Source organism: Rana temporaria, chromosome 6, assembly GCF_905171775.1.
Source record: "Rana temporaria chromosome 6, aRanTem1.1, whole genome shotgun sequence".
NCBI classification, from domain to species: Eukaryota; Metazoa; Chordata; class Amphibia; order Anura; family Ranidae; genus Rana; species Rana temporaria.
Genome location: NC_053494.1, coordinates 149197275 through 149222063, shown reverse-complemented (window position 1 = coordinate 149222063; position 24789 = coordinate 149197275). Strand labels below are relative to the sequence as shown.

Here is a 24789-nt window from a genome sequence, read left to right as displayed (position 1 = left end):
CCATACACTCCTCACGCCTCTCCTACATGCACCGCCATACACTCCTCACCCTTCTCCTACATGCACCGCCATACACTCCTCACGCCTCTCCTACATGCACCGCCATACACTCCTCACCCCTCTCCTACATGCACCGCCATACACTCCGCACCCCTCTCCTACATGCACCGCCATACACTCCACACGCCTCTCCTACATGCACCGCCATACACTCCTCATGCCTCTCCTACATGCACCGCCATACACTCCTCACCCCTCTCCTACATGCACCGCCATACACTCCGCACCCCTCTCCTACATGCACCGCCATACACTCCGCACCCCTCTCCTACATGCACCGCCATACATTCCGCACCCCTCTCCTACATGCACCGCCATACACTCCTCACCCCTCTCCTACATGCACCGCCATACACTCCGCACCCCTATCCTACTTGCACCACCATACACTCCTCACCCCTCTCCTACATGTACCGCCATACACTCCGCACCCCTCTCCTACATGCACCGCCATACACTCCGCACTAGGGGTGCAACGGATCAAAAAACTCACGGTTCGGATCGTTCCTCGGATCAGGAGTCACGGATCGGATCATTTTTCGGATCGGCAAAAAAAAAATCTCCCCCACTGTAATATCCACATGTCCCCCCCCCCACCAACTATAGTACCCCCTCAGTGCAGACACCCCCCCTCCTCTCAGTACAGTGACCCCCTCCTCAGTACAGTGACCCCCCCTCCTCACAGTGACCCCCCCCCTCCTCACAGTGATCCCCCCCTCCTCACAGTGATCCCCCCTCTGTACAGTGATCCCCCCCTCTGTACAGTGACCCCCCCCTCCGTACAGTGATCCCCCCTCCGTACAGTGATCCCCCTCCTCAGTACAGTGACCCCCCCTCCTCAGCAGTGATCCCCCCTCAGTACAGTGACCCCCCCTCAGTACCGTGACCCCCCTCAGTACAGTGACCCCCTCCTCAGTACAGTGACCCCCTCCTCATTACAGTGACCCCTCCTCAGTACAGTGACCCCTCCTCAGTACAGTGACCCCCCCTCAGTACAGTGACCCCCCCTCCTCATTACAGTGACCCCCTCCTCAGTACAGTGACCCCCCCTCCTCAGTACAGTGACCCCCACTCAGTACAGTGACCCCCACTCAGTACAGTGACCCCCACTCAGTACAGTGACCCCCCTCAGTACAGTGACCCCCCCTCCTCATTACAGTGACCCCCCTCCTCAGTACACTGACCCCTCCTCAGTACAGTGACCCCTCCTCAGTACAGTGACCCCCCTCAGCTAGTTACCGACAGGCACTCCCCGAGCGGTGTGGCCGAGTGCGGGCTCCTCCTCTGTGGGTGTAAACAGAGGAGGGCCGCCGCCGGGTGTACCAAGATGGCCGCGGCTCCGGAGCTAGGCCGAAGCCGCGGCCTTTCCTAATGTTACGGCGGCGGCTCCGGAGCTAGGCCGAAGCCGCGGCCTTTCCTAGCGTTATGGTCGCGGCTCCGGAGGTAGGCCGAAGCCGCGGCCATAACATTAGGAAAGGCTGCGGCTTCGGCCTAGCTCCGGAGCCGCCGCCGTAACATTAGGAAAGGCCGCGGCTTCGGCCTAGCTCCGGAGCCGTGGCAATCCGCGGATCACAGTGTGATCCGATCCGAAGGGGGTGACCCGTTCGGATCACGGATCAACTGTGATCCGTTGCACCCCTACTCCGCACCCCTCTCCTACATGCACCGCCATACACTCCTCACGCCTCTCCTACATGTACCGCCATACACTCCTCACCCCTCTCCTACATGTCTTGCCATACACTCCTCACCCCTCTCCTACATGTACCGCCATACACTCCTCACCCCTCTCCTACATGTACCGCCATACACTCCTCACCCCTCTCCTACATGTACCGCCATACACTCCGCACCCCTCTCCTACATGTACCGCCATGCACCCCTCTCCTACATGTACCGCCATACACTCCGCACCCCTCTCCTACACATACCACCCACCACTATACACTCTGCAGTATTTGCAGTCTTTGATTCTGTCCCGTCTGCTGTTAGATCATGGTATTGTAAAGCTGTTTAAAGCAATGTAGACATTTCTTAATTTTTCATTGCATTGATTTTTTTTTCTTGCTAAATACTTCTGACACTAGTGGAATACAGGGGCGGAGTGGGTGGATTATATAAGGGGTGTGGCTTATGAGAAGAGGGAGTGGTCAACAAGGAGGGTCGGAGTCTGGCGCCCCCCTATTCTAAAAATTCACCAGCCGCCACTGTCCCCTGGATCAACTGTGGGTATAGTATTGTAAATATAGGATTGTATCATTTTTTTTTTTTTTTGTTCCTTTGATTGTTTGAACTGGATGGACTTTTCTTTTCGACTAACTATGTAACTATGTGGTAATTTTCTTCTTGACTTCTTCTTGTTATAGAGCATTGGTTCTCAACCTTTCTAGTGCCGTGACCCCTTGATAAAATTTCCCAGTTGTGGGGACCCCTAACAGTAAAATTATTTTTGTAGCGTGGGTTGTCGGCACCGAAAGCAAGCCAATTAGTATGCGCCCCTAACCCACGGAAATTTAGCGCTTCTCGAGACCCTTCGACTCGCACAATATTAAAACCCTTAAAGTACATTTTAGTATGTACTACTCATTCTCTTTGTTCTCCTTTTTTTCCCTTTTATCTCTTTATCCTAATTTCTTGTTTTTTTACCCCCATCGCTGTCTTTCTTGCTCTTTCTCTCCCTTTTTATTTGTTCCTCCCCCTCTTTTCCTCTCCCTTTCATGTATTCTCTATTTTATTTCCTTCTCTTACTCTTTGGTGGGTAGGTGGGGGGTATGGGATGAGCGGCAGTGCTGGCGGGGGGGTTTGGGATGAGTGGCAGTGCTGGTGGGGGGGGGGGGTTTGGGATAAGTGGCAGTGCTGCGGGGAGTTCTGATTGGCTAACTTGCTCCTGATCATGGTCATCTGCTGATCTGAGTACTGTAGTGGGGACTTTTAATGGCAACTATAATCACAGGTAGTGTTACTCACTGTCTCTGGCTTCACTGTGTTTCCGACTTTGTGGTGTTTCGTAGCAGTGACACCTATGTCGAAATCAGGAGATAGGGTCTCCTCTAGCCCCTCCCGCTTTACATTCCTCACCAGTCAGCTGACCTCTAGTCTCTGCCCTCCAGCCATGCCGTGAACTGAATGAGCGGCTGCAAAAACGGTGATTGGGCAGCCGCAAAAAGGCTGGGAGAAAGTGTGGTGTGGGCTTCGGTAACAGCCCAGAATCTGGTGACCCCTGGCACATCATCATTTGACCCCCAAGGGGGTCCCGACCCCCAGGTTGAGAACCACTGTTATAGAGACTATGCTGTGCAGCCATGTTACCCTGACTGAGTCACAGAAACATTACCATATTGAGTCCGTGTTTGTGCAGCTTCCATTATTCTGCAGTGTATGCATGTCTTTAGCCATCATGAACCTATTTAACGTTATAGGGCCAGATTTAGGTACCTACGCTGCGGCGTAACGTATCTCGTTTACGTTACACCGCCACAAGTTTTCAGCGCAAGTGCTTGATTCACAAAGCACTTGCCTGTAAACTTGCGGCGGTGTAACGTAAATGCGTTTGGCGCAAGCCCGCCTAATTCAAATGGGGCGTGTACCATTTAAATTAGCCGAACGTTCTGCGCATGCTCCGTTAGGAAATTTCCCGCCGTGCTTTGCGCGAAATTACGGCGCCCCGACGTGTTTTTTGAAAGGCGATGTGCGTTACGTCCTTTCGTATTCCCGGACGTCTTACGCAAAAAAAAAATATGTGAAATTCGACGCGGGAACGACGGCCATACTTTAACATGGCTGGTTTAAATCTAAGCCATGAAATAGCAGGCGTAAGTTTGCGACGGGAAAAAAAAACTAGCGACGACGTAAGAGAATGCGACGAACGCGCGTACCTTCGTGGATCGCCGTAAACAGCTAATTTGCATACCCGACGCGGAAAACGATGCAAACTCCACCCAGCAGTCGCCGAAGTATTGCATCCTAAGATCCGAAGGCGTACGAAGCCGTACATAGAAGAATGTTGTTACTGCGCTGGTCTAGTTATGCGATGACACAAAATATTAGTAACTTATATGTGATACAATAAAGTGCAAAATCCAGTGCAGTGATATACGTGATAAAGCACAATATAAATAACTATGCAAATAAATAAATAAATAAATTGCAATATCCAGCTCTCACGAGCATGTACAATTGCGTAGTGCCAAGTGCAACTACTGTGCCACCAAACAAGATTTAAATAAAAAATATATGTCTCTTAAACAATTAATTTACCAACAAGCAAGTCTAAATTGGTATAGATATAAAGTGCAAGGTCATAACATATGTGCAAAAAGTTCATGTGCTTTCATAACATCACTCCCAGTTTGCTTAGAAAACCAACAACTTCTCAGTTTGGAATCCAGTAAAAGGGAAAAAAAATTGAAAAAAAGTTTTTTGTGGCAATTTATCCTGGTGTTATATCTCATGCATCTAGGGTGCAGCTATCTCTTCCACCCGACAGAAGCCGTACGCCTGTCGGATCTTAGCCAAAAGACGTCGTATCTTTGTTTGTGAATTACAAATAAAGATACGACGCGGCAAATTTGAAAGTACGCCGGAGTATCAGCAGATACTCCGGCGTACTTTTTTTGTGAATCTGGCCCATAGCTTCTAACTTTTTACCTGCTCAAAAAACTGCAAGTTAGTTGCTTCATGTCTGATCATTCTGATCTATTCTGTTAAATGTCTTGTTTTCCGGTGGTCTCATGTCTTAATACAATTTCACACTTTATTTTATTCTGCAAAAAGGCTGTAATAATATTTTGCTCGCGATCATTCCTAATCCCACACAAATACTATTGGGGTCTCCCAAGTTACCTTTGGTCTGTGCAATGTAGATTAGACGGCTAAAGATCTTCCGCATTCTTGGTTTCAGAGAGAAGTTCTTTGCCCCACCCGTCACAGAGATGATGAGGTTTGGTGTTTTAAGCTGCCAGTATTTTGCCATGAGCTCATACAATGTCTCTGGTGTTGTCTCCCGGGACAAGCGAATATACTAAAATGAGAATATTCACAGTGAATAACTATGCCTAAAAGACAGTACCTGTAAATATCTGATATCTATAATAATCAATAAGAATAATGATATCATTTGTTACACCCTTCAGAGTACACTGAATAGAACAGATAAGAATGGGAAATCCTTGTTAAAAAGGATGACCCAGTCAAAACCAGGAACATGCCTATCCACTGGGAGAACAGGCTACAACATGCCCCTTACCCTATGAAAAGCCCTATGTCCCTCCCCATATCTACAACTTATAAGATCATTCAGCCGTAGGGATAGCATCTGACTTCCACATGTGCAAAGACTGTGGCAAGGGGGGTGATGGGTCAGCCACCACCCGTCTAACGTACAGCAAGGAAAAAGTTCCTAGGCACATGAGGACAGATGAGTTAAACTGCCTACTAGGGACAGAATAGGAAATAGACATTTCAAGGGGGGACTGTTATGGATTGCTTAATACTCTAATTAAATACATGCTAAATCTCCTTACTCAAAATGGCCCCTCCAGACACCCACTCCCATCAAGGAAAAAAGGAATACTGAGGCCTCCAAAGAGACTGGAGAAACCCGGATGAATCTAACTAGAAGACCCTTAGATAAATAATCACCCAATCCATGAATGACAGCACAATCTACGACTGATGCTGCATTGCAAATGTAAGGAAAAGGGGGTAAATTCTGCGCTAATGGTTAAAAATTGATAAACGTGAATTGAATGAAAAGCTGCAACACAAAAAACATGTGATAATCATGTGAAAGGTAATTTTTGCAAACAATGACTCATGCTTTACTATAAAGAAGGCCATATGCCCAAGCAATAAAATAAATTTAATTTAGCTGAACAAAGGTGTCAGCGTGTTTTCTTCTTCTATGTGCACGTATACAGTATTTATATTGGAAATGAGGCCAAGTGCAGATACTCAAAACAGACACTTGTCTGATTCCAAAACACCTATCTTTCTTTTAAACTTCTCAATATGTCAGGTTTATTCCAACAACAAAAATATATTTTTATCTGGCTAGCTTGTCAACCAAAAAAAAAAACCCTAAATTAAGGCAGCACAAATCATTTTACATCCTGTCATAAGTACATCCCAGCAACTTCCAATACTATGCCGTTCTTCTGAACAACCCATGAAAGCGGCTCAGGCATTAGCACAAGCCAACACCATAGCCCAAATATTTTTTTTAAACAAATGTATTGAATTATTAAAATGGCATTACAGTAAGCGTAAAACACATTGCACATCAAACTTTTTATGTGTGTGTTTTTAGCCATTTGGCCATGTGCTTTATTTTTAATTCCTGCATACTGTAGAAGCAGGAAGGATCGATTCACACCTATGCATGTTGCTTTTCAGCGTTTTTGCGGTGCTTGCTGCGTTTTTTGACGTGCGTTTTTGCCGCGATTTGCGTTTTTTTTTCCTTTAACAACCAGCTATAAACAGGTTAAAAAAAAAACAAAAAACAAACGCAAATCGCGGAAAAATCGCGGAAAAAACGTGGTACTTGCATTTTGGATGCGGCTCCATTGAATTCTATTGCATGCAAAACGCTGCTTTTTGCGGGGAAAATAGTCCCCGACCCTTTCCAAAAATGCAGAGGCACAAAAAAGCATTGATGTGAACATGTTCCATAGGAACCCATGTTAAAAAATGTCCCTGCTTTTCTGCAAAATGCACCAAAAAACGCATTAGTGTGAATGGAGCCTAAAGAAGGTTGCCTTTAAAATTGTGTCTGTGCACCTGAGGTGTATATTAATAACATACCTTGCCTCTTCTTCCAAATGCTTCAAACTGAATATCTCCATATGCATCCGTAGGCAGCTCTTTTGTGTGCTTCTTATAGTTCCACTTATCGTTCTGGTTGACCTGAGTCCCTTCAATATGTTGAATCTTGGAGTATCCACATTTACAAATGCCATCTCTACAACAAGGAAACACATTTTTGTATACTCATTTGTGGAATACAATTTTAAAGTATAAGGCCACTTTCACACTGAGGCGCTTTACCGGTGTTTTAGCGCTAAAAAATAGCGCCTGCAGAATGCCTGTAAAGCGCCTCTCCTGTCACTCAAGTCTTAAAGCCCGAATGCTTTCACACTGGAGTGGTGTGCTTGCGGGACATTAAAAGAAGTCCTGCAAGCAGCATCTTTGGGGCGGTGTATACACCGCTCCTAAAACGCCCTGCCGATTGAAAGGAATGGGCAGCGCTGCCAAAGCACCTGTAAAGCTCTTCGGCCGCGGCGCTGTATGGATGCTTTTAACCCCTTCGGTGGCAAAGAACTGCTTAAACAGTGGTAAAGCGCCGCCAACACTAGCGGTGCTTTACCGCTAGCACCCCCACCGCCTCAGTGTGAAAGTGCCCTAAAAGTTGTAAAAGTATGGACATTTTTATGCTGAACCAATATAAAGCACAGCAAGACAAGGGGGTGCCTTGAAAAAGGCCCCCATACCCCTTGACATTTATAAATGTAAATGTATTTTATTGGGATTTTTTGGCTTCTCGCAAACTGCAAACGGGACTTCTTATAGCTTTCTTTCAACAGTGGCTTTCTTCTTGCTACTTTTCCAAAAAGGCCAGATATGTGGCGTTCACAGCTAATAGTTATCCTGAGTTGTGGATCTCTGCAGCTCCTCCAGAGTTACTAAGGGCTTCTTGGTTGCTTCTCTGATTAATGCTCTCCTGTCCTTGCCTGGCCTGTCTGTTTAGGTGGATGGCCATGTCTTGGTAGGTTTGCAGTTGTGTCATACTCTTTCAAGGGTTTTGAATACTTTTTCAAGGCACTGTAAGCAATAGTGGTACAGTAAAACCTTGATTTGAGAGTAACTTGGTTTTGCAAGACAAGCAAAATGTTTTAATACATTTTGCCTTAATATACAAGCGATGTCTTGATATAAGAGTAGCGACATGTCACATCTGAGGCCTCGTACACACAACCGTTTTTCTCGGCAGAATCCATCAAGAAACTTGGTGGGAGAGATTTTTTGCCGAGGAAACCGGTCGTGTGTACATTTTTCATCGAGGAAATTGTCGAGCCAAAAAGAGAGCAAGTTCTCTATTTCCTCGACGGGAGTCTCAATTTGGCTCGTCGAGTTCCTGGTCGGGCTGGTTTCCAACGAGAAACTCGAGTGTGTGTACGAGTCCTCAGTATAAAAAAGAAGAGAGGAGCCTCTAAGGCCTCGTACACACGGCCGAGTTTCTCTGCAAAAACCAGCAAGAAGCTTGCTGGGTTTTTTTTTTGCCGAGGAAATCGGTCGTGTGTACACTTTTCAACGAGGAAACCGCCGAGGATCTCGTCGGGCCAAAAAGAAAGCATGTCTTCTTTTTGCTCGACGGCAATGGGAAAATTTGGCTCGCCGAGATCTTCGACGGCTTCACAAGGAACTTGACGAGCAAAACGATGTGTTTTGCCCGTCGAGTTTCTCGGCCGTGTGTACGAGGCCTAAGTGTAGCAATATGGTTACATTTAATGAAGGTACAACATTAGCAAATTATTGCTACACTTAAGAGGTGCCTCTCTTCTCTTTCATACCCTGTAAAAAAATTGCTTTGATATACAAGTGCTTTGGATTACAAGCATGTTTCTGGAACTAATTATGCTCGCAAACCAAGGTTTTACTGTTCTTGTATAAAGTAAGTACTGGCTGTCTTATAACTCATTAATAATGACGTGCTCCAAATTTGCCATCTACTGCAGTTTTCCACAGACTTGTGATGGTTGAAAAAATCTGGCAAAAAATGTAATTAACCAAAAAACAACTCCATATACAGATCGAGCAGCATACACAGATCTAACTGTGCTCAAAGATTTCCACAATAAACCTGAATCAAGACCATACCCACAAGTATTTGCACAAGTATTTTGCAAGTACCCAAACAAAAAAAAGTTAATGACTATATGCTATAAAGTAGCAACAAATAAACTGCAAAAAGTATGCTAAATATATAGCGATAAGTAACCTAAGAAAGGGTTGGATAGTAGTAATTACATAATGGCACTCTGAGGTGATACTTTACACCTCAGAGAGAGTGTGATTATGTATTTACTACTATCCAATGTGGCAGTGATCATCTCTAATGCCGCGTACACGCGATCGCAAATTCTGGCAAGAAAACCATGGATTTTTTTCCGACACACAAAATTCCGACTGTCAAGAACGCGGTAATGTATAACACTATGACGAGCCAAGAAAAATGAAGTTCAATGATTCCGAGCATGCGTCGAATTGATTCCGAGCACACGTGTTTTTTTGTGTGTTGGAATTGCATACAGACGATCGGAATTTCTGACTTTTCCTGTCTAAAAATTTGAGTACCAGCTCTCAAATTTTTGCTGTATATTCCAACAGAGCCTACACATGGTCGGAATTTCCGACCAAAAGCTCACATCAAACTTTTCTCGCCAGAATTTCCGATCATGTGTACGCGGCATCAGGATGTGCATTTAGGGCCACGAATACTCACTTCTTTCTCCAAACTGCCTCCATCTCCTATAGACTATTGGGAAACCATGCAATGGTGTACAGTAGCGCATAATCTGGACCACTGTACTTGTACTTTGCCCACAGGAGATTGCAAGAATTCCAAATCTTGGAGTCGGATTTAGCAGTTGGGAGCATATGAAGTACCCCCTGGGGGACATTAAGGATTGAAATGTATACTTACAGTGATCTTGAATCCTTGGTGTATGTTATGCACTCCCTCTTCCTGAAGTTCTCCTCAATAAATTTTACAGCATCCTGTAATGTGAGAATCACATGTAGCATCAAAGAAAGGAACCCTTTTTTAGGCTAAGGCTCGGTTCACACCGCTGCGAATTTGTTCAGTTTTTTGTCCTGTGTGAGGTGCGAATTTACCACGATATTACTGCAAATTTCAGGAGTTGGACATAGCTGCGATTGATGTTCTAGCCAATGGAATCATAATGTAAAAAAAAAAAAAAAAAGTTAACTTCCTGTGTACTTCCTGGTTTTTGTGGAGAGTAGTGTCGTGGAATTCGCACATACAGTGGGGCAAAAAAAGTATTTAGTCAGCCACCAATTGTGCAAGTTCTCCCACTTAAAAAGACGAGAGAGGCCTGTAATTGTCATCATAGGTATACCTCAATTATGAGAGACAAAATGTTGAAACAAATCCAGACAATCACATTGTCTGATTTGGAAAGAATTTATTTGCAAATTATGGTGGAAAATAAGGCCCAGATTCTCAAAGGCGTTACAACGGCGCAACACCATTTGCGCCGTCGTAACTCCTCATCTGGCCCGGGTATCTATGCGACTGATTCTTAGAATCAGTTATGCATAGATACCCATTAGATCTGACAGGCGTAAGGCTCTTACGCTGTCAGATCTTAAAAGCAATTTTTTTTCCTGCCGCTAGGTGTCGCATCGTCATTTTCCCCGTCATCTATGCAAATTAGGTAATTACGCGAGATTCCCGAACATACGCGCGGTCGACGCTGAGAATTTACGTAGTTTCCGTAGCGTACGCGACGCATAAGGTTGCCCCTGCTATTAGGAGGGGCAACCAATGTTAAGTATGGCTGTCGTTCCCGCGTCGAATTTAAAAAAAATTACGTCGTTTGCGTAAGACGTCCGTGAATGGCGCTGGACGCCATTTACGTAAACGTCTAAGCAAATGACGTTGGGGCGACGTCATTTAGCGCAATGCACGTCGGGTAATTTACCCGACGGAGCATGCGCAGTACGCTCGGCGCGGGAGCGCGCCTAATTTAAATGGTGCCCGCCCCATTTGAATTGGGCGGGCTTGCGCCGAGCGATTTAACGATACACCGCCGCAAGTTTACAGGTAAGTGTTCTGAGAATCAGGCTGTAAACCTGTAAACCTGCGGCGGTGTAACGTAAATCACATACATTACGCTGCCCAGGAGCAACGTAAATGTATGAGAATCTGGGCCTAAGTATTTGGTCAATATCAATAGTTCATCTCAATACTTTGTTATATATCCTTTGTTGGCAATGACAGAGGTCAAACGTTTTCTGTAAGTCTTCACAAGGTTGTCACACAGTGTTGCTGGTATGTTGGCCCATTCCTCCATGCAGATCTCCTCTAGAGCAGTGACGTTTTGGGGTTCTTGCTGGGCAACACAGACTTTCAACTCCCTCCAAAGGTTTTCTATGGGGTTGAGATCTGGAGACTGTCTAGGCCACTCCAGGACTTTTAAATGCTTCATATGAAGCCACTCCTTCATTGACTGGGTGGTGTGTTTGGGATCATTGTCCTGCTGAAAAACCCAGCCACGTTTCATCTTCAATGCCCTTGCTAATGTGAGGAGGTTTGCACTCAAAATCTCACGATACATGGCCCCATTCATTCTTTCATGTACACTGATCAATTGCCCCGTTCCCTTTGCAGAGAAACAGCCCCAAAGCATGATGTTGCCACCCCCATGCTTCACAGTAGGTATGGTGTTCTTTTGTTGCAACTCAGCATTCTCTCTCCTCCAAACTCCAAGTTCTACTTTTGTTTCATCTGACCATATGACATTCTCCCAATCCTCTTCTGGATCATCCAAATGCTCTCTAGCAAACCTCAGACGGGCCCGGACATGTACTGGCTTAAGCAGGGGGACACGTCTGCCACTGCAGGATCTGAGTCCCTGGCGGCGTAGTGTGTTACTGATGGTAGCCCTTGTTACATTGGTCCCAACTCTCTGCAGGTCATTCATTAGGTCCCCCTGTGTGGTTCTGGGATTTTTGCTCTCCGTTCTTGTGATCATTTTGACCCCACAGGGGTGAGATCTTGCGTGGAGCCCCAGATAGAGGGAGATTATCAGTTGTCTTGTATGTCTTCCATTTTCTAATTATTGCTCCCACAGTTGATTTCTTCACACCAAGCTGCTTGCCTATTGCAGATTCAGTCTTCCCAGCCTGGTGCAGATCTACAATTTTGTTTCTGTTGTCCTTCGACAGCTCTTTGGTGTTCACCATAGTGGAGTTTGGAGTGTGACTGTTTGAGGTTGTGGACAGGTGTCTTTTATACTGATAACAAGTTCAAACAGGTGCCATGAATACAGGTAATGAGTGGAGGACAGGGGAGCCTCTTAACCACTTAAGGACCCCTTCACGCCGATTTACGTTGGCAGAATGGCATGGCTGGACACATCAACGTATATATACGTTGCCCTTTAAGCCCAGCCGCGGGGTCGCGCGTGCATGCGACCTGGTCCGAAGCTCCATGACCTCGGCCGTGGCACTCGCGGACCCAATCGCTGCTGGAGTCCCGCGATCGGTCCCCGGAGCTGAAGAACGGGGAGAGCTGTGTGTAAACACAGCTTCCCCGTTCTTCACTGTGGCGCCGTGATCGATCGTGTGTTCCCTTATATAGGGAATCACAATCAATGATGTCACACCTACAGCCACACCCCCTACAGTTAGAAACAGACATGAGGTCACACATAACCCCATCAGCGCCCCCTTGTGGTTAACTCCCAAACTGCAATTGCCATTTTCACAGTAAACAATGCATTTTAAATGCATTTTTGCTGTGAAAATGGCAATGGTTCCAAAAATGTGTCAAAATTGCCCGAAGTGTCCACCATAATGTCATGAAAAAAATCGCTGATCGCCACCATTAGTAGTAAAAAAAAAAAAAATTAATAAAATTGCAAGAATAAACGATCACCTATTTTGTAAACGCTATAAATTTTGCGCAAACCAACCGATAAACGCTTATTGCGATTTTTTTTACCAAAAATAGGTAGAAGAATACGTATCGGCCTAAACTGAGGAAATTTTTTTATATATATATTTTTGGGGGATATTTATTATAGCAAAAAGTAAAAAATATGATTTTTTTTTTCAAAATTGTCGCTCTATTTTTGTTTATAGCGCAAAAAATAAAAACCGCAGAGGTGATCAAATACCACCAAAGGAAAGCTCTATTTGTGGGAAAAAAAGGACGCCAATTTTGTTTGGGAGCCACGTCGCACGACCGCGCAATTGTCAGTTAAAGCGACGCAGTGCCGAATCGCAAAAACTGGCCGGGTCCTTTAGCTGCCTAAAGGTCCGGGTCTTAAGCAGAGAGAGAAAATAACCGCTCAGTAGTCTTCAAAGAACCTCCTCACTGGAACCAAATCATGGGTGCCGGAAATGCAATAGTGATGCAAAAATACAAAGGAAACTTGGACAGCCGCACTCCAAAAATTTTCTTTTAATTAAAATCGATCACAAAATAAACATGCCACAGCAAAAAAATTGGAACAAAAGCTAACGTTTCGCACTGTAGCTTCAGTGCTTAGTCATAGCTGGTACCAGCTATGACTAAGCACTAAAGTTACAGTGCGAAACGTTAGCTTTTGTTCCAATTTTTTTGCTGTGGCATGTTTATTTTGTGATCGATTTTAACCACTTCCATACTGGGCACTCACGCACCTTCCTGCCCAAGCCAATTTTCAGCTTTCAGCACTGTCGCACTTTAAATGACAAGTGCGCGGTCGTGCTACACTGTACCCAAACTATTTTTTTATCATTTTGTTCCCACAAATAGAGATTTCTTTTGGTGGTATTTGATCATCTCTGCAGTTTTTATTTTTTGTGCTATAAACATCTGCGCTTTTTTTACGTGGGCGCAGGGCAAAAACGGTGCCCTGCGCCTACGTAAAAAAAGCGCAGATGTTACTGAATCTACCCCAGTGTATTTAGAAATGTTCTGCAAATTGGATGCCGTTTAAGCCGCAATCAATTCGCATAGGTGTGAACCCAGCCTCAAGTGGGAGAACTTGCACAATTGGTGGCTGACTAAATACTTTTTTGTCCCACTGTACAGTATGTGAACCCAGGGCTGGACTGGGACAAAAATTTGGCCCTGGACTTCATCCAGACTGGCCCACTTTGACAGGTCTCTCACACGGCGGCCGGACAACTCCTGCCCCCCCCCCCCCCGGCCACCCAAGCCCCCTCTCCCCCTTCACTAGCCACTAGCCGTTCTACTTTATTAGAGTAGAATGGCTGGTACTGGTACTCTGATAGGCAGTACCAGTGGGGAAGCTAGATATTATTTCACCCGGGGGAAAGAATCAGTTTGGTGCCCCCCCTTATGGGACAAGATTAGGCAGAAGTGAGAAACTCCCAGACCATAGCTGTTGAGTCAGCTGTCTGTCCCCTTCCCCTTGCTCCTCTGTCCCCCCCTGCTCCTCTGTCATCCCCCTGCTCCTCTGGTCCTCCCCCTGCTTTTTTGTTCCCCCCAGGTGAGCACTGTGGGCAGAGAGAGGAGATGAGCGCTGCGGGAAGGGGGAGACAGATGAGCGGAGGGGGGCGGTGGTCCGCTGTCACTGAAGCCGGCCCACTGAGCCATCGGCCCACCGGGAAACTCCCTGTAGTCCCAATGACCAGTCCATCCCTGTGTGAACCACTAATGCGATTCCAGAACGATTTACATTGATGTCTATAGAGACACTGGCCTGATTCTCAGAACACTTACCTGTAAACTTGCGGCGGTGTATCGTAAAAGCGCTCGGCGCAAGCCCGTCCAATTCAAATGGGGCGGGCACCATTTAAATTAGGCACGTTCCCGCGCCGAGCGTACTGCGCATGCTCCGTCGGGTAAATTACCCGACGTGCATTGTGCTAAATGACGTCGCACCGATGTCATTTGCTTAGACATTAACGTAAATGGCGTCCATCGGCATTCACGGACGTCTTACGCAAACGGCGTAGATTTTTTAAACTTCGACGCGGGAACGACGGCCATACTTAACATTGGCTGCGCCTCCATAGACCCAGGGGCAACTTTACGCGTCGCAAAGGCTACGGAAACTACGTAAATTCTCTGCGTCGAGCGCGCGTACGTTCGGGAATCGTCGTAATTTTCTAATTTACATAAGCGACGGGGAAAACTACGTCGGCGACACCTAGCGGCGGGAAAAAAAATTGCATTTAAGATCTGACAGCGTAAGAGCCTTACGCCTGTCAGATCTAATGGGTATCTATGCGTAACTGATTCTAAGAATCAGTCGCATAGATACCCGGGGCCAGATTAGGACTTACGACGGCGCAAATGGTGTTGCACTGTCGTAACGCCTTTGAGAATCTGGGCCTAAATTCGCAATGCAACGCTGTAAAACTCACACAAGACCCTCTTTTTTATTGCATCGCATTCGTAGATGAATCGCAACGCATGTATGTGAACGACTGTTATTGAAAACAATGACTTTATTGATGACATGCGAATTTAGAATGTTTTTGACGCATCACATTCGTTATGAACTCGCATCAGTCTGAACCGGGCCTACCTGGTAGGTGTTCAGGTGTGAACTTACTAATTCATCCAGTGACAACTCTATACTGCGGGACATGCTAGAGTACAATGTTCGGGAACTCTCGAGCAGCCCGCTCCTCCGACTCCTCATCCTGGCCAGATCTGTGGAATTGTCCAGTAATCTAGAGAGAGGAAATTTTGAAATTTAGAACAGGTTGTTTTTTATTTTAGTTTATGCAGGCTTTTTCATAAAACCAGCACAAGGAGCAATGATAACTGTGTGTGCAAAGTGCCTATAGGAAAAAAAATGTATCTCTAAAGAATATCTGTGAATCAGAATGTAAAGTCATATATTCATTTCCACTGTTTATTCCAATTATTTCTAGCCTATGCCTAAATATCTGAATGATCTTGAAGTTTGTACAGTTTTATGAAGATCCCCACACATTTACATCCTTGAATTCTTTCACTATGTCCTGTTGATAGGCACTGCTGTGTCACACATTTCACAGAGCTTGCCTTCTAAACTACAGAGGTGCTAAGAGGAGGCGTTTCAGGAGGCGTAGTCAGTACAGAAATCATAGCTTGCAGACAGCAGGGTACCATGGGATAGATAGTCCTTAGAAATTGAAAGCAAACAGCCGAGGAGAAGCTGCAATGCATGCAGGGAATCCAGGAAATTGTGGAAATAGATGACCTGCACACATGCGGAACATGAACAAATATTTTTCAGGTAAGCTTATGTTGGATTTTTAAATGTAACTATTGTTTGTATTGTTATTACAATGCTGATGTTATACAATGAAAGTGTATGCTGTGGCCAAAGATTTCCTTTAAAGTCTTACTAAACCTAGGATCCTGTATTCACTATATCTGGTCTCGCAAAGTACACAGAACATGAAAATGCAATTATTTTAGTAAATATAAACTGCTAAATACCTTTTATCATCAGCAGTATTTAGCAGTCTAGTGACTTTTATCAGTGTCCAGCCAAGCACTGGTTAAAGCTTGTAGGAGAAGTTTTCATTCTCTTCTGACTGTCCTATAGGGCTGCATGACCCCTGACCCTCTGTCTGGACAGTGCTGATTGGCCCTGTGCCGATCACATGCACCCCGCCAAAAAAAATCTCTCTGGAAATACAAACCAAACTGAGCATGTGCAGAGTGCCCCCAAGACTCTGTACTAACAGGAGATGGACAGGGGACTGTGGAAGAACGTGAGGATCAGAGAAGACAGGATCAAACAGCCTTTTTACACAATGCAGAGGATTAACCCCTTATGTCCTGTAAACACAATTGTATTTTCAGTCTGAAAAACCTTGGATGGTTTTTCAGACGGAATTCCGCTCAAGCTTGGCTTGCATACACACGATCACACAAAAGTTCTCTGAACTTTCGTCCGTCAAGAACGCGGTGACGTACAACACTACGGCGAGCTGAGAAAATGAAGTTCAATGCTTCCAAGCATGCGTCAAATTGTTTCCGAGCATGCGTTGGAATTTTGCACATCGGAATTGCCACAGACGATCAGATAGGAATTTTTTCAGTCGGAAAATTGGAGAACCAGCTCTCAATCTCAGTCCGATGGAGCATACACACGGTCGGAATTTCCGTTCAAAAGCTCACATCGGACTTTTGCTGGCGGAATTTCCGATCGTGTGTATGGGGCATTAGGTTCCACAGTGAGTATGATAAGCATGCTTTACTGCATATACAGACTGATTTTACTGTTGTGGGTTAAGTAACAGTTTAAATCTGAACAGGCATACAGAATATTAAAAACACAATTTTATTCAGTTATCAGTTCATTTAATATAATGTTTCTACAGACAGATTTCATGTATACCTGAATCTGTCTGAATATTAGGTTTTGTAACCCAACATACAGCAGAAAGCAGACTGGGAGAAGAAGGGTCAGTTGGGCTCTGCTACACAGAATAATTTAAACACAGAACTTCCTGGGGTTCGTTTACTAAAAGCAAATTGGCTGTTTACTTTGCAATGGAATTTTAATTTTGCTAAAACATTTTTTCACAAGTTTAGTGAATGTGAAGAAAATTCAGTTATCACAAATATCCAATCACGTGCACAGAAAGTAAAAAGAAAAGCATTTTTGCTTGCAAATATTGGATGATGAATTTCAGCAGAGCTTCACCTCATTCAATATGCAAATTTGATATATTTTCTTGCAAAGTGATTTTTTGCCTTTAGTAAATCAAAACCACTGACAGGACAAAAAATTCCGACCATGTGTATGCTCCATCAGAATTTTGTTGTTGGAATTTACGAGAAACAAAAGCTTGAGAGCAAGTTCTCTATTTTTCCGACTGAAAAAGTTCCTAAAAATCCACTTGTCTGTATGCAAAACCCGACACACAAAAAAACACACATGCTCAGTATCAAGCAGAAGAGCCGAACTGCCTATTGAACTGCATTGATCTCGGCTCGTCGTACGTCTTGTACGTCACCGCGTTCTTGACAGTTGGAATTTCCGACAAGATTTCTGTGATCGTGTGTATGCAACACAAGTTTGAGCCAACATTCCGTCGGAAAAAATCCACGGTTTTCTTGCCGGAATTTCCGATTGTGTGTACGCGGCATAATACAGGAGGTGCGTTAACCTCCCTGGCGGTATGATTATGTCAGATTTATGCGTCTCAAATCAGTACAATGTTTCGCATGGAAATTTGGCGTTTTATATTGTAGACCTGTAATTCTTAGGCCCCGTACACACGAGGAGACATGTCCGATGAAAACGGTCCGCGGACCGTTTTCATCGGACATGTCTCAAACATGGAAGTGCAATTCTGCAATTCTTCCATGCATGCGTCGAATCAATTTGACGCATGCGCGGGATTTCGGGACGCTGGTTACACGTCATAACCAGCGGACATGTCCGATTAGGTGTACTAACCATCGGACATGTCCGACGGACATTTATCCAGCGGACAAGTTTCTTAGCTTGCTAAGAAACTTTTGTCTGCTGGAAACCTGTCCGCTAGGCCGTACACACGGTCGGACATGTGCGTGGAAACTGGTCCGCGGACCAGTTTCAGCGGACATGTTTGACCGTGTGTACGGGCCCTTAGAAATAACTTACTTGACAGGGTAAGTAACTTTCCCAGGACACTACGATGCAATCCCGAGTGTTTGCCCGGGGTTACCCCTTTTGGTAATAAAAATTCACCCTGAGCCACACTCGGGATTACCGCCAGGGAGGTTAATGCCCAGATCATCTGGTGTAAACGCAGGGATGGAAAAAGGCAAAAAAAAAAAGAAAACTAAGAGTCCATTCACATCTAGGCAACAAAACGCCAGACGCCGGACGCTTGTGCCGCTAGAGGGGAGAATTCCCATTGCTGTCTATGGAGATGGTTCACATCTCATAGACGCCGTACGCCTGTCGCCTGAAAAAAAGTCCCGGAACCTTTTTTTCAGGCGACATTGGCGTTCGGCCATTGACAGCAATGGGAAGGATTTGAAAAAAAAAAAAAGATACACTATTCGCGGCAAAATACGCCGCGTACGCGGCGTTGCTTGTCGCGGAGGTGTGAATGCAGCCTAATACAGCCACCACATCTAATGTTTGGTAAGTTGCAATATATTGCATGTTTGGTTTTGGGTTTAATACAACTTTAATATATAACAATATATCAGTGAATGTATTGTATCCAACCTCACAGGCTCTTTTGGAAGTCCAAGTTTTACAACAGCCAGATCGAGCAGGCAGATTCAGAAATTGGCTGATAATAATAGGAAGCTGAACATTCAGCAACTAATTAGAAATTAAGATATTAATAACTCCTGCTTCATTTTATACATTGCTGACTTCCTGTCCTATAAATTACGAAAGCTACTATTGTCAGATTCTTCTCATACTCTCACCAGCCTGAAATAACCCAAAATGCAGAAGGATAAAAGCTTGAACAAAGTTGAAAAGGTGCCAAAGCACAATTGCAGCCAAAGGCTGTATTCAGAATTGAATAAAAGGGAAAGGTTACAACTACTATCAGGTTTCTTTGCATTATGGGATCCCACTGGGTAAATCTTCTTTTTATTTTATTCTGTGGACAATAGGACATGTAGAAAAGGGAACCGAGGTAATCAGAATAGGAAGGCCCAGACAGCAATAATAACCTGACAGAGGTTCTAACCCTTTCCACTTGACAAAAAATAAATAAAAAAATCGTGTCTCAATTTAAACAATTCCCCATTACTTTCTGACATCATGTCAAAAGGACAGGAAATGTAAGAGAATCTCCCCAAGGGGTACACAGACAATAGTGACAGGATCTAAAGCCAGCAATAGACGGATTGAAATTTGACCCGTTCAGCAGGAACCAACTGAATTTCGATCTGTCCGTGGGCAGGCTGGTTGTATTTATTTTTTTCACCAGATCACTTCCGGCAGCGATAGCAGCCACCAGTGATCATTGTATTCTGACGGTGGGGAAGGCTCCCAGTGCAACATGCTAGCAGAACACAATAGCGATGCGGAAGGGATTCCCCCATCAACACTGACTGTATTGATGGGGGAATCTAGCAATTTTCTTTCCTTCAACCCATGGTTAAAGGAAATAAAATTGCATATTGTAGGGCCTGCCTAAAGCCTAGCACACACGGGCTGAAAATCAGGTGGCATTGGCCAGTTCAATAGAAACCGACATTTGGCCTGTGTGTACTGCACTGCCTGGAGTGTTCTTGCAGGGGGTGCCCGGGGGGGGGGGGATCCCCTAATCAGAACACAATAGAACAGCAGGGGACATGGCTGTACTTGCATCAGTTTGTTAGTACAGCGGCTCTGACCTGAGCTGTCAGTTTTTTTTTCCGTTCAACCCACTGGGTTAAATGCAAACAAAACTTGTAGTGTGTACTAGGCTTAAGGCTCCCACCTTGGCTCGCGCATGCGCAGTAGGGAACCGGGCAGTAAAGCCGCACCACTTGACTTCCTGATTCCCTCATTGAGGATGGTGGCGGGGGCAGCCAGGAGACGAGCGATTGCTCGGCCTCGGCTGCCGACATCGTGGGTGCGCTGGACAGGTCCATTTTTTTTAAATGAATACAAAAAAGCTGCGCTAAAACAAGTGACTAAATCAAGATCCCTCTCGAAAGGGAAAATAGATAAATGAATACAGTAACACAAATGATAAGTGTAAAATACTAATGAACCTAGATTGCAACAATCCAGATCGGTGAAAATAAATTAGGACTTAATGGTATAAGCAAAAATGAAATAAACATGAAAAAAATACAATCTATGAACATAACAACTCAGTGACATGTGTATAAATAAAGTCCAAATAGAAGTCCAAAAAGAAAAACAGCAAGATCCGCAAATTGACAGCGGCGTCTAAAACTGAGTGGATTCAGTGTAACGGAAATTCTCCCAAATTCCAGAAATTCCAGAAAATTCCTTAGATAATACTGCCTCTTACCAGCTGGATTGATCTCTGGTTAGGAGATCAAAAACGCATGAGACAGATGACTCTTAACAGCTCTCCACCAGGGGGGTCCTCGTAGTAACTTTCACATGTGAAGATGTGCCATGAAAGAGAAGGACTCGCATAGTATAAAATCCAAGGTGATTTATTGTAAAGTATAAAAAATGCGCACTTACAATTAGCCAATTGTTATGGAGCATATAGATAAAATCCAGCCGGCTGGCTCCTCGATGTGCCTGCCCGTGTCTTCCGGGTTCAGCTGGTGTCGCGGTGACGTCCATTTTTTTTTAAAGTCAACAGCTGCAGTATTTGTAGCTGCTGGCTTTTAAACAAAAATATTTGGGTGGACCAAATAGATTCACACACTCGGTTTGTCCTGGTTACCATTGTCATTAAAAGTGAAAGTAAAAGAAAATCCCAAATTTTGGGTTGTCCTCAGAAAAGTAATAGAGGGTAAATCTTCCAATAGGAACACTAGTTCTGATGACCTGGAGGTCCCAAGGAATTCCCTTAAAGAGGAAGTAAAGTCTTTGTTTTTAATTGTACCTACAGGTAAGCCTATAATAAATCTTACCTGTAGGTACTGTAAATATCTCCAAAACTTGCACCATTTAGGAAATATTTACTATATACGTGGGTTACGTCATCGGCGCATGCGCTCTGAAAGAAACAACGTATGTGCTGTTTCTTCAGAGCCCTGGGCCATGACCGTGACGTTATTCTCTGGAAGAAGCATCGGGGAAAATGTCAGCCATGTCAGTGATGTGCAGGCTCCGCTGCAGGGCTTCGTTCTAAGGTTAGTATTTCATAATGCATGCATACTAGCTCATTGTCTTGTCTTACAGGTTTTTCTTTTTTTCAGGTTTACAACCTCTTTATTTTGCAGGGATTTCCTCTCACTTCCTGTTTGGTTATGGGGCAGGAAGTGAAGAGAAATCTCAGCAATGCGGCACAGATGGTAAAAGAAAAATTGCCAGGGGTTATAACCCTCCCTTATATGGATAGAGAAAGGGCACAAGGGGGTAGGGAAAGTGCTGCTCACCCCTAAAAAAAAACTCCCTTAAGCCTCGTACACACGATCAGTCCATCCGATGAGAACGGTCTGAAGGTTAACCGATGAAGCTGACTGATGGTCCGTCACGCCCACACACCATCGGTTAAATAACCGATCGTGTCAGAACGCGGTGACGTAAAACACAACGACATGCTGAAAAAAATTAAGTTCAATGCTTCCAAGCATGCGTCGACTTGATTCTGAGCATGCGTGGATTTTTAACCGATGGTTGTGCCTACTAACGATCGGTTTTGACCTATCGGTTAGGAATCCATCGGTTAAATTTAAAGCAAGTTGGCTTTTTTTTAACCGATGGTTAAATAACCTATGGGGCCCACACACGATCAGTTTTTCCATCAGACCGTTGTCCTATGGTTAACCTATCGTGTGTACGAGGCCTTACTTTATCCATAATGAAAAAAAAAAGTTGTTCCTATAGTTCTACGTTAAATGATGTTTGTGCAATGTCTTAAATGTAGATCTAAGATAACATCAGTAACTGCACTGATTACTGCTGGGGGAAAGATGTAGTGCTAATTAAGGGCCAGATTCACAAAAGAGATACGACGGAGTATCTCAGATACTCCGTCGTATCTCTCAGAGTATCTATGCGACTGATTCATAGAATCAGTTACACATAGATAGCCAGAAGATCCGACAGGTGTAATTGTTTTACACTGTCGGATCGTAGGATGCAGTACCGCGGCCGCCGCTGGGGGGAGTTTGCGTCGTAAACCAGCGTCGGGTATGCAAATTAGGAGTTACGGCGATCCACGAAGATTTTTCCCGTCGTTACGTCGTCGCAAGTGTTAGATTTCCGTCGCAAAGATAGGGCACCTTTAATATGGTGGAAAAGTACTCCATGTTAAAGTATGCCCGTCTTTCCCGCGTCGCTTTTTAATTTTTTTTTTATTTTTTCTTTTTCCCGGCGTAAGTCATTTGATCACGTCGCGATTCACAAAACGTCGGTGCGTCGTAATTTCACGCAAAGCACGTCAGGAAATTTTCGACGGGAGCATGCGCAGTATGTCCGGCGCGCCCCATTTGAATTGGGCCGCCTTGTGCCGGACGTGTTTACGATACACCGCCGCAAATTTCCAGGTAAGTGCTTTGTGGATCGGGCACTAAATCGGAAAACTTGCGGCGGTGTAACGTAAATGGGTTACGTTACGCTGCGCCGCGGGTACGTGAATCTGGCCCTAAGTTCCTACACTAAACAAGGAAAAATAGCAAAAGTTATACACACCCATTTCTTATAACAGAACAATTTGGGATTGTCAATTGCATGTAAAAGAATTAGATTTTTAGGTCTTATTAACAAACGGTATAATGTTTATCTGTATAACAAACATAATACAGCTTACAAAATATTTAGTAGCATGATCATAATAATCATAAATACACACTATGCTCTATTTATGTTATAAATATACCTGTTTCTAAATTATAATATGTCACTTTAGTTAAGAAAGTACTTTATATATGGCTCCAGACCGATTATTCATTAGAATAATAAAGATTAATTCGATTTTTAATGAAACAATTTAAACATTTATAAAATGAATTAAACATATAACTAAAACTACAACAAAACCCTAGTTCCCCAGGAATAGTAAAATAAATAGTAAGCACATATTTCTAAACCCTGGGAATTTACCTACAATACCATACACTATATATGTTATTGCAAACATGCCAACACTTATCTAAGCTAAGACATAACTTTGTAAATGAACATTGCATTATGCATGCAAAAACCAACAGATACAAAACACTTACCTGAGGGATGCAAGTGGTCTCTTTTCTGTAAGTGTACATGTTCTGTGTTGTGGGCTCAGGTAGGATGTTATAAATTGAGTACAGTCTCCACCTCCAGCCCAGCCTCCACTCATTAGATGTGGTGGTATGATGGAGAGAGATCTGGTGTACATCACCATATAAAACCCACAGAAATATATTAGCTCCAGTAACCTCTAATTATTCTCTGGCTGCATCACTATAAATTACTGCAATGGGATTACTTAGTACAAAAGGCACAGGAAAAATGGCTGTGCATCCTTGCAGCTCAGTTGGGGTCAAATTTAGCTTAAAGCGAGCATGTACTTTGCCTCTATTAGGCAATTTGATAGGTTCCTTTCCTAGCAAGCTCCACAGACAGTTTGTACTTGCCTTTAAGCACAATTGCCTTTTAGATCTGTTGCTGCAGCCCACAAAGCTTAATGGGCAAGTTTCAATTTACATCATCCACTCACTGTTCTTTCTAATACCCCCTCTCCATTGACAAAGCACTTAGGCCTGACTTTTGTAAGATTGCACTATGGGAAGCAAGAATGGGGGATTGTTTTGTGTTCCCCCAATACTTGGATATACCATGCTTTTTACTACCCACAGCAGCAGATCTACTCAGCGGGCAAGGGCAACCAAACTGATGAGGCATGGAGTAGCTCAGCTATGAGGAAAGAGGCTCGGGAGCCAAAGATGGGGCGGAGCTGAGAGGCCTACAAATGATGTTATCGGTTGTTAGGACGCCGGCGGTCATAACAACCAGTGACTGCATTGACGAGGGAGGGAGCAGAGATTGCGGCCAGATTTTCTCCCAGGAATCCTCAATTGGTGCTGTGTGTGAGAACACACATTGTACACATTGAGGATACCATTACTGAGTAGAGCCCAGTGGTGGAACTTATTCCAGCCCCTGGCCTCCGGGACTTCAGCCCAGATCAACGGGACCCGGGACTTTCTTCAAATTGTGGGGCGGTCCCATGGTATCCAGGACAGTTAGGAGGTATGCTATCACCAGGGCGGTGTATCACTTCATCTGGGGCTCCAAGATGGACAGAGTGAAGTGGGTAGTCATGTTTAAGGAACCCCTCAAGTGCGGTAAGAGTGTGCCTGAGATTGCTAACCAACTGAGGGTGTTCTTTGCTTGCAGCTGCATGACTTTGGTGGACAGAACTTTGGCCTCTTTAAAGGTCCCTTGA

The 24789-nt window shown here is 44.6% G+C and overlaps 1 protein-coding gene across 4 annotated transcripts in view; it reads right to left on the bottom strand.

Moving 5' to 3' along the window:
• TRPM8 (transient receptor potential cation channel subfamily M member 8) overlaps positions 1 to 24789 on the bottom strand; it is a 124126-nt gene that overhangs the window by 77866 nt on the left and 21471 nt on the right. For 2 of the 4 annotated variants that reach the window (XM_040357552.1, XM_040357553.1), the window contains exons 1-4: positions 15375 to 15521; positions 9761 to 9834; positions 6862 to 7018; positions 4903 to 5080 (exon numbers count right to left, since the gene is read on the bottom strand). In XM_040357552.1, coding sequence (XP_040213486.1) covers positions 4903 to 5080; positions 6862 to 7018; positions 9761 to 9834; positions 15375 to 15464 — 499 coding nt within the window. In that variant the 5' untranslated portion in view covers positions 15465 to 15521. Of the gene's footprint in view, positions 1 to 4902; positions 5081 to 6861; positions 7019 to 9760; positions 9835 to 15374; positions 15523 to 24789 lie in introns of those variants that run through there. The other 2 variants (XM_040357555.1, XM_040357554.1) reach the window with 2 other exon arrangements.